Below are 13,319 nucleotides of genomic sequence, written 5' to 3'. Positions count from 1 at the left end.
ATCTTTTAGAAAAAACAGCTGCAGCTTCCAACTTTTTCTGCCACAATAATTATCACAAAAAAAGCATGTGAGATTGCGGAGGGGCTGTAGATCAATGCAGACTATGAGTTTCTCGTTTTTTTTATTTTTGGATGCTGGTGTGCCTGGAGATTTTTGTCAAGGTTAAAGTGTGCCGTGGCTCAAAAAAGGTTGAAAAACACTGTTGTAGACGACTAGATCCATGTACATCATCTTCGTTTGCCTCATCCCAGATGTTATCTGGTTCAAAGCTGTTCGGCTGGATGGCTCTAAATTTGCTCACCGTTTTTGTTGCACTGGTAATGTTAGGTTGGGGATGTGAAGAGCTGGAAGCACGAAAACAGAGAGCTCACAGCAACGGGGAGGGGAAGGGGGGCGGGGTTCCTCTATGCCAACAATTCTGCCCAAAACTCAGAGTCAAATTTTTTTGAACTATTATCGCTCTGCATACACTAGAAAATGATTTTTTTAAATTTTGGCTAAAAACAGCATAATCAAAATTAAAAGACAACTGGGAACACTTTGAAAAAAGCTCCAACCTGACATAAAGTAAACAACAACCATGAAATAAAATGTCAAAACATTTTCAAATTCTTTTTCTTTTTCATTATTTACTTTCATGTAGTTTCTCCTTCCCTGTCATGTGCTTTCAAAGTTGTTTCCCTAACGATCCTACATCCTATTCCCCCTTTTCTCTTTATGCATCGTAACCAGATGATGGTCAATAGAACCACAGAGGTATACAGACTGGTCTTCCCTTCACCTCATTTTGTTTTAGCCCTCCTGACCATCTCTTTCAGCCTTTCTGTCCTAACTCTTTTCCAATGTAGAAAACTCCTGCACGTCAGATTTGGGTATCATGATTCTGGTTGCATGGAGCTCACTATGCTGTACCACAAGTTGCATGGCTGACTTTAAAGCATCCTTTTTAAGTAAAAATGTTAAACCACATTACAAATGACATGTTTTTCATTTAAGCAGATTCATTTATGCTTCACAGTAAACAAAACCAGTTGATTTCACTTTTTTTGTTTAAGAGTCTTTTTCTCAGCATGTCACCTGTTTTTCTATTCTGAAACACTTTATCTTTAAGTTAACTGTGTTTTTTAATTAAATTGCACCCTGTCTCTCAGAATGGGAAGGTAAGGAGTTCCCCGTCCCACGATTGTTAATTGTAGATGTTTGTGTTGCTCACAGCTAAATGTTCGTTTGTACATTCATTTGTGTAAGCAGATATAGTTTCTAGTTGTGCATTATTTTGTAATTTGTCTTTTATTTAAATCTTCTTTTAACTTGTCAAAAAGCTTTATTTTTTTCCTCATTTTTTTGTTTTGTTTTTGCACATAGTTGCTGTTAAATGGAAGCTCAGTTGGGAATGAACACGGCATGTGCCACATTGTTTTATTTTGCAGAAGCATGCGTTTTTGTCAGCATGCTGACTCTTCCTTCATACATGAATTTACCACAGATAAACCTTCTTGCTTTCCTTCCTGTTGTCTCACTATTTGCTCTGTATTCTCCTTATCTGTCATAAACAGAGCGGTTTCACCCCCCTGCACATCGCTGCTCACTATGGCAACGTGAATGTCTCTACCTTGTTGCTGAACAGAGGAGCTGCTGTGGACTTCACAGCCAGGGTACAGCCAAAACATTTTCCTCTCTTCCTGAGAATAACATTTTCCAGAAATGAAAGATAGCTATTAACTCAAGTTTAAAACGTTTGTTTTTATTTCTTTATTTTGTCAGAATGGGATCACACCTCTTCATGTGGCATCCAAGAGAGGAAACACCAACATGGTGGCTCTGTTGTTGGATCGAGGTGCTCAGATAGATGCTAAAACAAGGGTGCGGTGTAATTCAGCATGAGCAGTTATTCAAACTTCTCAGTTTTATTTAAATGGGTATGTAGCTCGACTGACTCCATATTATAAATGTCCTTGTGTGTCTATGTGACCACAGGATGGTCTGACACCCCTGCACTGTGCGGCCAGGAGCGGACATGACCCAGCAGTGGAGCTTCTGCTAGAAAGAGGAGCCCCCATCTTAGCTAGAACCAAGGTTGGTTACAGTCGGTTCGGGACGATTTCAATCTTTTTTCTTGGACATTTTGATTCTGAAATAGATGCTTCACTTTTTTTTTTACCTCTCTCTTTGCACTCATCCAGAACGGGCTGTCTCCACTGCACATGTCGGCTCAGGGAGACCACATAGAGTGTGTGAAACTCCTGCTGCAGCATCAGGCGCCAGTTGATGACGTTACGCTTGACTACCTCACAGCGCTGCACGTCGCAGCTCACTGTGGTCACTACAGAGTCACCAAAGTCCTCCTGGACAAAAAGGCCAATCCTAATGCCAGAGCATTGGTAGATATTTTATAGAACTACTGTCTTGTTAAAAGAGCTTATCCCACATTTTGTAGTACAGTTTTTTCCCCACAACTCAGGAAATGTCAAATTTTGAAATAAATACAGAAAATGGAACTGTCTAGTGCTATTTTTCCCAGCTGTTAAACTTCCCTTGTTTTCTGTGCCAGAATGGTTTTACTCCTCTCCACATCGCTTGCAAGAAAAACAGAGTGAAAGTGATGGAGCTTCTTGTTAAATATGGTGCCTCCATTCAGGCGATCACTGAGGTGAGCTTTGTTTTTGTGTGACTTTCGGAGAAACGTGCAGAAGCACAGAACTTTTGCTCTTTCTGCTGTTGCACATTTGAACTCAGTGCCTCTCTTCTTTCCCACCATCTCATTGGATTCAGTCTGGACTGACACCCATCCATGTAGCAGCTTTCATGGGCCACCTCAACATTGTTCTGTTGCTACTGCAAAACGGTGCTTCTCCAGATGTCCGCAACATAGTGAGTAACAGTTTGTTCATTTTTCTTCTCCGCTCAATTTTTGGCATTTTCTCCAACGTCGATTTCGATTCCCCAATGCATCAGTGTCTGAATCTTTAATGCTTTGCATGTCAGCGGGGTGAGACGGCTCTCCACATGGCAGCCCGGGCAGGACAGATGGAGGTAGTTCGCTGCTTATTGAGAAACGGAGCCCTAGTGGATGCCGTGGCAAGGGTGAGTTGGCTGTTTGCATCATCAGGCGTATTTTCATTTAGAGTAATGAAGTAGATTCAATGAATTAAATTACCGGTACATACGAGCATTTTTGATCATAGGGCTACTTTAAATGATTGCCTTTTTTTTCCCCCTCCCTTGCTAAAATGTTGGTGCCCCAATACCACAGGAGGACCAAACTCCCCTCCACATTGCATCTCGTTTAGGGAAAACCGATATTGTCCAGCTTCTGCTGCAACATATGGCCCACCCTGATGCTGCCACCACAAACGGCTACACTCCCCTCCACATCTCTGCCAGAGAGGGTCAGGTGGAGACCGCTGCTGTTCTGCTGGAGGCCGGAGCCTCACACTCTCTGGCCACCAAGGTGAGCAGAGAAGGACACGTGGCTTCCATGTAGAAAGATTGTGCGCTTTAATCATCTAAAACTAACTGAACAAAAAAAGAAATAACAAAGTCTGATAAGTCTTTTTAATTTCTTTTCTACCTGAGCAGAAAGGATTCACTCCCCTCCATGTAGCAGCAAAATATGGAAGCCTTGATGTAGCCAAGCTTCTCCTTCAACGCAGAGCTCTTCTAGATGATGCTGGCAAGGTGAACCAAAGATGAATGATTGCACATCATCAGATCATTTCAGAAAGCTATTAAGTGGACAGGAAACTGCAATTACTGATGATTTATTGTTTAAGTTTGATAGATTTTGAAAAAAAAAAAAAAGAATTAGAAATGCTACCTGATCCCAGGAAACTAAAATCCATACATCCACCTTTTTATATATTTTATATATTCTTATAGAGCGGCCTGACTCCACTGCATGTAGCAGCTCATTATGACAACCAAGAGGTGGCTCTGCTGCTGCTGGATAAAGGAGCTTCGCCTCATGCCACTGCTAAGGTCAGTCAGAAAGATTCAATTTTTTTAGTACGTAGCTTTTATTCCAAACTTTGCTGTGTTGATAGTATTGTTTAGATATTTAATTTAGCTTAGAAACTGATTAATGTTAAATTGATCCTTACAAAATTCATTGATTTTAAGTAATTCTTTAGATTTTTTTCAGGCAACAAAAATATTTAATTATTTTTATCCAAGAATTCATAAAAATGAAGCAAGTTTCCCATTTTCTTCACTTTATTCCAATATTTATGTGAAAGTGTTTAATAGACCATAATACAATTGGGCTGAAATTACAAACTTGAAAGTAAATTAGGTTTTTTTATGGTACACAAATTATAGATGGAATTAAATCAGGAACTTCTGAAGCAGAGTTAAAGAAAAATAATTATTTTGCTTGTAATACCCAGACCTTGACTTTAACTGATTGATTGTAACAATTTATCTCATGTCTTTTCCAGAATGGCTACACTCCTCTCCACATTGCAGCCAAAAAGAACCAGACAAACATTGCTTCAGCGCTGCTGCAGTATGGAGCAGAGACCAATGTTTTAACCAAACAGGGGGTCAGCCCTCTACACCTGGCATCCCAGGAGGGACACGCGGAGATGGTCAACCTGGTGCTGAGCAAAGGAGCACATGTCAACACTGCCACTAAGGTCAAACACACAGTTTGTTTTGATTAATGTTAATCTTTTAAGACAGTTCTGCGTGGAAATGGATAGGTTTGCATTTCCTTTTCAATACATCTGTCCTTTACGTGTTTCAGAGTGGACTGACTCCATTGCATCTCGCAGCCCAAGAGGACAGAGTCAATGCAGCAGAAGTTCTGGCCAAACATGACGCCAATTTGGATCAGCAAACTAAAGTACTGCATTAGTGCATTAGTCCACAGCTAAACACTCACAGAAAATGATCAAAACATATTACTACACATGTGCACATGAACAATATTACTCTCTAAAATATTACCTCTTTTACTGTCTTTGCTGATGGTCTTCACGTGTCTTTGCAAATCTGCCACCTGCTGGCTCTTTGGGGGTATTGAAAGCTTTGATGGGAAAGTTTTTCTTTTTCTTTAGAAACAAGTAATGTCAGATCCGATTTTATTTAAAGGCGTTCTTATTGTCATAATTAAAAGACATACCGGACATGATTAAAGATAATAAACATTTCTCCCTCTTTATCTTACACTGCAGCTCGGATACACTCCCCTGATTGTGGCATGCCATTATGGAAATGCCAAAATAGTTAACTTCCTCCTACAAAAAGGTGCCAGTGTGAATGCCAAAACAAAGGTAACAATCACACCTTATATCTGAATCTTACATGCAATCTTACATGCTATCCAACAAACTACCGGTTGTCTTTCCTTAGAATGGCTACACTCCACTTCACCAGGCAGCACAGCAAGGGAATACACACATAATCAATGTTTTGCTTCAGCACGGGGCAAAACCCAACACCACCACAGTGGTAAGAAATGAGAAATGCCTGAAAATGCTCTTGTTATTATGTTTTGATGTTGTTCTTTTTTTTCTGAACTCTCTCAAATGCTGCTTTTGTCGGTTAGAATGGGAACACCGCACTTTCGATTGCTAGACGTTTGGGTTACATCTCTGTGGTGGACACACTCAGAGTTGTCACAGAGGAGGTCATCACTACCACCACGGTGAGCCTGTAACAACTTTCAGACTCACAGCTCACTCACAGAAATACTATAAAAAGTATTGCTTGTTTGTTCTTTTTTCTATTATTGGTCAGACGGTCACAGAGAAACACAAGCTTAATGTCCCAGAGACCATGACAGAGAACCTTGATGTGTCAGATGAAGAAGGTGAGACTATAATTCCCCAAAATCTTTAGGATGCTAGATTTATAGTCTTTATAAGCTCAGTTTTTCCAGGCAATAATAAAAAATAAAGCTATACCAGTAGAATGTGTTAAGTCATCTTAAATGGTGTAATTTTTAAGGATTCAGATCTGAAACTTGTATTTTTGATAGCACTGAGGGTGGAAGACGAACCATTATGTGAAATGAGTGTGGAGCTGGAAGGTACATCAGAGTGGATGTTCTCTGTCCGCTGTGTGTGCAGTGTTACCTTTATTTTTGTTTAAAAATACTAAAGTTGTCCGATAAACCATTTTAAGCAGAGATCTTTAACTCAAATGAGCTGGGGGGAGGGGCATTTTCACTAGAGGGCCACATCGATGTTTGGGTAACACAAAAAGGAGAGAACATTTTAAAAATGTGTTTAAGATTGTTTAAAAGATAAAAACTACAAAGTGCACATTAATAGGTAATTCTGAAAGCTAACTGAAGCCTTTATTGAACAAAAATGAGGCAAACTGGCTCTCCGTGTGGGGAGAATGCTTTTTAAACTAAAAGAATTGGAAATGTTTACCAAACTAGCAAATATATTTCAACTTTAAGCTTTAATTATCTTTAGACCACAATACAAAATGAGTTCAAGGTTTTTTTTATTAGTTTTTTTAAATGTATTTTCTGTTATCACCTTCATTCTACCTTGTTCGTCTAAGTTATTGTAGAGAATGAATATCAACTGGCCTTCCGCCCACTCCCTTTCCAATATCCCTAAACTGTTTTATTAGAAACAATATTAATTTAATTATTTTTGGTTTTGTTGTGGTTGTTTAAGCTCTGTTGTTGACATTTTTTTCCACTTTTGTTATTTACATATTGGAAATAAATTCGAAAAATGAAGAAAAATAAAACATTAAAAAAAATGTCTAAACGGCTACAAATGAGGGAGGCATTTGATACCTCAGCTTTAAATCCCATGTTACTGTGTGTAGTGTTTGTATATCATGATATAAAATTATTTAATTCTCCTAGTTGGATCCTAAACTTGTGAAATTCAGAGTTTGTGTTCTTGCACCTGACTAACAAGTGCCAAAACTAACCAACAAATGCCTGAGATTGGTTATATTTGAAAACTACACAATGCTTGGTTTTATGCCACTGCATCTTGTCCGCTTTGAAGTTGATGTTAACGTATCAGTTGCTCATAAAGTTGTGCTGGATGTCTGTTTTTGAAGGTGAGGACACAATGACGGGTGATGGAGGAGAATACCTGAGAGCCGAGGACCTTCGAGAGCTGGGAGACGACTCTCTGCCAGGACATTATCTGGATAGCTTCAGCTATATGAGCCACAATTTGGACAGGTTACAAGCGACACATGGACACTTAACAGAGTTGAGCTGTTTATAAGGTTAATACAAGCAAACCCTCTGAAATGGTGGTTTTTAACAGGCCCCAGCACACTCCCATTCACCAAAGTTTCCATCAGAGAGATGGGGTTCTCATTGAAGAAGTTTGGACAAGCCACCAGGTGGGGACAAAGTACTCAAAAAGTGTTTGCGGTTCCACAATGTTTCCTTAGACTCCAACTGACCAGTGGTTTTCTTTTATTGGTCCGCAGGTGTCTGCGCTGGCCAGAGAACACGACAAGGAGTCATTTCGCCTGAGCTGGGGCGCTGAGCACCTAGATAATGTGGTGCTCTCTTCCAGTCTGCTGCATTCTGGGTACAAAACCACACATGCATTATGGCATGCAGTTTAAATGTGTAGAAATTAGAAAAAAGTTTTTTTCAAAAGCCAAGATAAACATAACTTAGTTAAGCGTGGCTTATTTAAATTCACATGTTAAAAGAAAAAATAAAGACATTGCTCATAATGACTGTGATAAAGCTACTGCTGCACCCTTTGTTAGTCTTTGACATTGTTACTAATTGTTACTAATGAAGAATAATTTTACTTTAAAGGGATGCAGAAACAAATGGGACTTTTGCAAATGTTTCGATCTGAAACGCAACTTCACAGAAACTTGCAGGGGGAAAAATCTACTAAATGTACTCATCTTCACAGATAAACTTTTGATGTATGTTATGTGAGGTTCACTCAAAAGTACAGTGTGATAGTGACACTTATTAAAACATTTTTAGCATTCTCCACATTTTCACGTTTTGATAAGCATTTGGATTCAGTTTGAGGGGCTCTGTCTTTATGTAAATTTTTGGCTTCTGTGCTTTAACTGTTAACTATTTTTGTTCGTTCTTGTTTGTTTGATATTTGTACAGCCCAGCCACATGTAAAAAAATGGAAGGGAGGAATCTGAAGCACAATAGTGTTAAATTTGAGGACATCGGACAACAGTTTGCTTTAATATCATCACATTTTGAATCTGCTTTATAATAGCTCTTTTACAAACAAAGCCCTCATGGACTGGTATTTTTATTTTGAAATCCTAACCCAAATCTTATATTTTTACACTTTTTAATATTTTATCTTTATGAAGTTAAATTTACTTCTGTTTTCTCAGTCCATTATATCTGTCTCCTTCCTTCTTTTCTCCTTTTTTGTAGCTTTGACCTTTTGCCTGCTTAGATTTTCTCACTTTTTCTTGTTTGTTTTTTTTAATTTATTTTCTTTGTACATGCTGTCCTGTTGCTTTACTTGTCATACTTTTTGGTATTTGTGATTGTGAATGTGTGTGTTGTACTCTGCTTCTAGCCATTCTTCTCCATGCCTAGACCATGACAACAGCAGGTGATTCTTTTTTTTAATTTTCCCTTTTTTGCTACTTTTTCTTCCTATCACTATCACGCTCCTTCCGGTTGCCATAGTTTAAGGATTTCCTTACAAACCTTTTGCATGGTTGTAAAGCATGATCTTGTATGTGTTGCCTGGGGATGACACTGTGGACATGATGTTGCGCAGTCTCTGGATTTTGGAGATACAGGCAAATACTACCAATACTCTTTTTTATACAGTAGCTTTAAATATGTCTCCAAATTATGGCTTCTTCGTGTGCATTGATGCTGTATGCAACAGTTTTGATCTTTTAAAAAAAAAATCTGTGAAAACATCTTAGTTTTTTTTCTTCTGTTGATAGGTAAAAAAAGTAAACAAATGTTTTTCCTTTTCAGTTTCCTTGTAAGTTTTATGGTTGATGCCAGAGGCGGAGCAATGCGAGGTTGTCGCCACAACGGCCTGCGAATCATCGTCCCACCAAGGAAGTGTTCTGCACCTACACGGGTGACATGCAGGCTGGTGAAGAGGCATCGTTTGGCCTCCATGCCCCCCATGGTGGAGGGCGAAGGGCTTGCCGGTCGAATCATAGAAGTCGGACCCACCGGGGCTCAGTTTTTGGGGTACGCCGCGCGAGTTCAGGGCCGAATGCTTGATTTCGTGTAGCTGTTTGTGTGGGTGTGCTTACACAGTTGTGTGGTGTGTTCATTCTTTCTTCTCCACTTCCCCCGCGTGCTGCATATGGATCAGTAAGCTCCACCTTCCTACAGCTCCTCCCCCTCTGAATGAGGGTGAGAGCCTGGTCAGCCGCATTCTGCAGCTGGGTCCTCCAGGAACCAAGTTCCTCGGGTAGGATCATATAAGGGGAACTTCCTACTTCCTTGGATTCCTGGTCACTTCCCCTATCATAAACTATGTTCCCCTGTTTTTGTTATAAAATGTACTTATCTATTATTTTTTATATGTGTTCCTCCTGTTTTTGGTTTCTTTTTTGCTTCAACTTGAGAAAGATGTTTTCATGTCTTCCTGTTAGATGTTGAGTCTTCATGCTTTTCTCAGTTCACAAATACTCATCATTATCTTAATTTGGATTTTGCCCAATCAATGTTATCTTTTTTTTCTTTTTTAATTTTCTCTTACAGTGTTTCTTTTTGTTCAACGAGCATGAAAAACTCACATTTAAATTTTGTTTTATTTTAGTTCTGTGAGATCATGCAAATCCAGGCTATACTTTTCCCTAAAGTCATCACTGGTGTCTTTCTACCACTTCCCTTTTTGCTAACTTTTATATTGTTCTACTTGTTGGACCATTTTTTAGGCCAGTGATTGTCGAGATCCCCCATTTTGCGGCTCTGAGGGGCACAGAGAGGGAGCTTGTGATCTTACGGAGTGAAACAGGAGAGAACTGGAAGGAACATCATTGTGACTTCACCGAAGAAGAGCTGAACCAGATCCTTAACGGCATGGATGAAAGTAAGGATACTGGTTCATAAATGCAAACAAACACAGTCATAAATCAAGAAATGCACAAAAATTAATGACCCAGTATACATAAAACACACATCTCTGATTTTTTCAGAACTCGATTCTCCAGAAGAACTCAAGAAAAAAAGAATATGCCGTATCATCACCAGAGATTTCCCACAGTACTTTGCTGTGGTTTCGAGGATAAAGCAAGACAGTAATCTGATTGGTCCAGAGGGTGGGGTCCTCAGCAGTACACTTGTACCCCAAGTCCAGGCTGTCTTCCCTGAAGGTGCTCTCACCAAGAAAATCAGAGTTGGGCTTCAGGTACATTTTTTCAGTGTAATAGTTTTTACTTTTTTGTAAAACTTTATGGGCCTATTACCGGTAGCAGATGTCAGTTTTCACTTTTTGCGAATAAACATCCAACCTAAAATGTCATTTTAGACAATGTGTGTGACAGCTCATCAAAATGTTAGTCCTTGAAAATTGTCTTACTATGAAATGTATTGGTTTTTGTACCCCATTCTTTACCCCTATTTTTTTATTTAGATTTAAAAAAAATCATAGGCTCCTCGTGCAGCTTAAACTACAAAAGAAGACCTAACAGAAATACAGAAACACCAGTCCTTTGTCCAACATATTCTAGAGTTTTAAAGATGATCATCTAAGTAGTAGACGTAGAATAAATCTACCAAATGTGCAATTAGCTTCCGATTGGTCATGACAGATGTACTGTTTTCGCAGGCTCAACCTATTGATGTTGAAATGGTGAGAAAGATTCTGGGTAACAAAGCCACATTTAGTGCAATTGTCACATTGGAACCCAGACGGAGGAAGTTCCATAAACCAATCACCATGACAATCCCTATTCCCAAGAGCGTTAACAGTGATGGACCAAGTACAGTCTACAGTGGGGAGACCCCCACTTTACGTTTGCTTTGTAGTATTACAGGTAGGTACTGAATGCAAATATATATATACTGTCTATATATTATATACATATTGATTACCGGTACATCTCTGTTTTTTGTTTTTCAAACTGCAAGGTCTTCTTGTCTTAGATTCTTCAAATGGATATTTAAAATTATTTAAGTGTGTGAGTTATTGTTTTTGCTGATATCATTTCTGTATGTGCTAAAATTTGTTGAAAGATTTAAAAATATATTGTCTTCTACTTTTAATTTTTCTGTTAATTTAAATTGATCAGTTTTGAGTGCTTTTTGATTTGCACTCAATGTGTTTTTTGATCAAATAAAATATAATGGGATGTTTAACCAATGGTCTTTGTTTTCCAGGCGGAACCACTCCTGCCCAATGGGAGGACATCACTGGCTCCACCCCTCTCACCTTTGTCAATCAGTGCGTTTCCTTTACCACAAATGTTTCAGCAAGGTAAATTGCAGCCATTTTTTTCCCCAAAATGGTTTTTCTGTAACTGTTCCCTAACTACAGATTATTTTTATTTTTCAGTTCCTATTTTACAATCTGATTCCTATTCACAGGTTTTGGCTTATAGATTGCAGACAGGTCCAGGAGTCTGTTAACTTTGGCTCTCAGCTGTACAGGGAAATCATTTGTGTGCCATACATGGCCAAATTTGTCATATTTGCCAAGACATTGGATCCTATAGAGGCTCGACTTCGCTGTTTCTGCATGACAGATGACAAGATGGACAAAACCTTGGAGCAGCAAGAGAACTTTGCTGAAGTTGCCCGCAGTCGAGATGTTGAGGTGCAGAATAATCAGCAGATATCCCCCAAACCCAATTTCCCCAATTGTTCTTTTATATTCAGAAAAAATATAAAACGCTAGTAGTTTAAATGTTGGATATAAGTCGGTCATGTCTTTTTATAGGTGTTGGAAGGGAAACCTATATATGCAGACTGCTTTGGAAACCTGGTTCCTCTTACCAAGAGTGGACAGCACCACGTGTTTAGTTTCTATGCCTTTAAGGAGAACAGACTGGCTCTCTTTGTGAAAGTATGAATGCGTAGTCAGTTCACATATTTTCTGCACTTTTCAACTGGAATCTTCCATGCAAAAACAGAGTTGTTTATATATCAAACAGATTAGAGACACGGCACAGGACCCATGCGGTCGCTTGTCTTTCACCAAGGAACCACGCACTTACAGAAGCCTCAACCTCAATGCCATCTGCAACCTTAACATCACACTCCCAGCATACTCAAAGGTCCGTCTAAGTATATCTGAACTAGTGTTATAAGTAAGAAATAAACCAATAATCTTTGATATTTCTTGTTGCACTGATTTAAACAATTTTTTCTCTCTCTAGGAATCGGATTCGGATCAAGATGGAGATGATGAGGTACATAGGTTTTAAATTTTAAATCTTTTTTTTTTTTTTTTTTTTGGATAAAATATTAGGCAAATCAATTCTAACATTACATTTTTTGTTTTCTTATTTTTATAGAGTGAAAAGAGTGAAAAGAAATGTAAGTAGTTATTTTTCTGCACATTTATCTTCAGACTTTCTAAATACATGAATTGAACAGACTTTTTGGGAGAGGATACCCCTTTGTGTCATTGCTTTGCCAACACTGTGCAGATTTTACTTGGCAGCTTAACTATTGCTGTGGTCCCCTCACTATGAGTTCCACTTACTTTTTCCTCCCACGTCATTGAACTTTTTGTAGTTATTAGATTTGTTTGTTTTTGCATGTCCAAATTTTTGTCAAAATATAATTGTTTTCTATTTATTTCTGTAATGAAGTCCATTCCAGCAGTGTTTTTGGTAATCTCATTGACAAATTGTTTTTTGGCCCATTTTTTTAATCTTAGTTTGAGTTTTATCATTGACATTTATACAATTTTTATTCATAGTTTTCTACCATTTTATTTATTTATTTAGGAGTTAGCTTTAGGTACACAAGTTCTTTATATTATCTTCTCAATAAGTTGGATTGTTTACTTCTATCAATAGTCTGCATATTTTATTTTTAGCTTTTTGTTCACCTAAAACCATTTGCAATATAAAATCAAAATATTTAGTGTTTTGTTGGTGGCAGATTTTCTCTGTTAAAACTTTATAATTGTTTCAAACATTTTTTTACTTTTCTATTCATATTTCAAACTTCATTTTAACGTAAACATACTTCAACAGGTACAAAAAACTGTGAAATTTTACCACATACTAATAACCCTTAAATAACATTTTTGTATAGAATCATTTTACTGCTTGCCTCTAACACCTTTTTAAAAATCCCCCATTTTGTGAAGTTGGATCATTTTCTAAAACAGTCATTTAAGAGCAGACACAACATTCTCAGCAGCAATCTTGAGAGGATTTGTCTGTTACCTTTCCTT

General features: G+C 38.2%; 1 protein-coding gene across 32 annotated transcripts in view; it reads left to right on the top strand.

Moving 5' to 3' along the window:
• The window catches only part of ank2a (ankyrin 2a, neuronal), a 72,098-nt gene that overhangs the window by 30,907 nt on the left and 27,872 nt on the right, over nucleotides 1–13,319 (top strand). For 11 of the 32 annotated variants that reach the window (XR_013654440.1, XM_078943804.1, XM_078943800.1 and 8 more), the window contains 33 exons: nucleotides 733–756; nucleotides 1,557–1,655; nucleotides 1,765–1,863; nucleotides 1,978–2,076; nucleotides 2,184–2,381; nucleotides 2,552–2,650; nucleotides 2,773–2,871; nucleotides 2,986–3,084; nucleotides 3,254–3,451; nucleotides 3,580–3,678; nucleotides 3,880–3,978; nucleotides 4,437–4,634; nucleotides 4,745–4,843; nucleotides 5,175–5,273; nucleotides 5,353–5,451; nucleotides 5,549–5,647; nucleotides 5,740–5,812; nucleotides 5,981–6,031; nucleotides 7,036–7,162; nucleotides 7,251–7,329; nucleotides 7,420–7,523; nucleotides 8,511–8,546; nucleotides 8,927–9,151; nucleotides 9,279–9,377; nucleotides 9,847–10,001; nucleotides 10,108–10,319; nucleotides 10,740–10,947; nucleotides 11,291–11,387; nucleotides 11,498–11,726; nucleotides 11,850–11,975; nucleotides 12,064–12,186; nucleotides 12,289–12,321; nucleotides 12,427–12,448. Coding sequence is in view for 31 of the 32 variants with exons in the window: in XM_078943804.1 (XP_078799930.1) it covers nucleotides 733–756; nucleotides 1,557–1,655; nucleotides 1,765–1,863; nucleotides 1,978–2,076; nucleotides 2,184–2,381; nucleotides 2,552–2,650; nucleotides 2,773–2,871; nucleotides 2,986–3,084; nucleotides 3,254–3,451; nucleotides 3,580–3,678; nucleotides 3,880–3,978; nucleotides 4,437–4,634; nucleotides 4,745–4,843; nucleotides 5,175–5,273; nucleotides 5,353–5,451; nucleotides 5,549–5,647; nucleotides 5,740–5,812; nucleotides 5,981–6,031; nucleotides 7,036–7,162; nucleotides 7,251–7,329; nucleotides 7,420–7,523; nucleotides 8,511–8,546; nucleotides 8,927–9,151; nucleotides 9,279–9,377; nucleotides 9,847–10,001; nucleotides 10,108–10,319; nucleotides 10,740–10,947; nucleotides 11,291–11,387; nucleotides 11,498–11,726; nucleotides 11,850–11,975; nucleotides 12,064–12,186; nucleotides 12,289–12,321; nucleotides 12,427–12,448 (3,805 nt within the window). In the remaining variant the exon portion in view is untranslated. Of the gene's footprint in view, nucleotides 1–732; nucleotides 757–1,020; nucleotides 1,161–1,556; nucleotides 1,656–1,764; nucleotides 1,864–1,977; nucleotides 2,077–2,183; nucleotides 2,382–2,551; nucleotides 2,651–2,772; nucleotides 2,872–2,985; nucleotides 3,085–3,253; nucleotides 3,452–3,579; nucleotides 3,679–3,879; nucleotides 3,979–4,436; nucleotides 4,635–4,744; nucleotides 4,844–5,174; nucleotides 5,274–5,352; nucleotides 5,452–5,548; nucleotides 5,648–5,739; nucleotides 5,813–5,980; nucleotides 6,032–7,035; nucleotides 7,163–7,250; nucleotides 7,330–7,419; nucleotides 7,524–8,510; nucleotides 8,547–8,926; nucleotides 9,152–9,278; nucleotides 9,378–9,846; nucleotides 10,002–10,107; nucleotides 10,320–10,739; nucleotides 10,948–11,290; nucleotides 11,388–11,497; nucleotides 11,727–11,849; nucleotides 11,976–12,063; nucleotides 12,187–12,288; nucleotides 12,322–12,426; nucleotides 12,449–13,319 lie in introns of those variants that run through there. The other 21 variants (XM_078943784.1, XM_020702766.3, XM_078943796.1 and 18 more) reach the window with 13 other exon arrangements.

This window comes from Oryzias latipes (assembly GCF_053564925.1).
Source record: "Oryzias latipes strain Hd-rR chromosome 1 unlocalized genomic scaffold, Olatipes_Hd-rR_3.1 chr1_Y".
Taxonomy (NCBI): domain Eukaryota; kingdom Metazoa; phylum Chordata; class Actinopteri; order Beloniformes; family Adrianichthyidae; genus Oryzias; species Oryzias latipes.
This window is presented reverse-complemented; position numbering and strand designations above follow the sequence as displayed.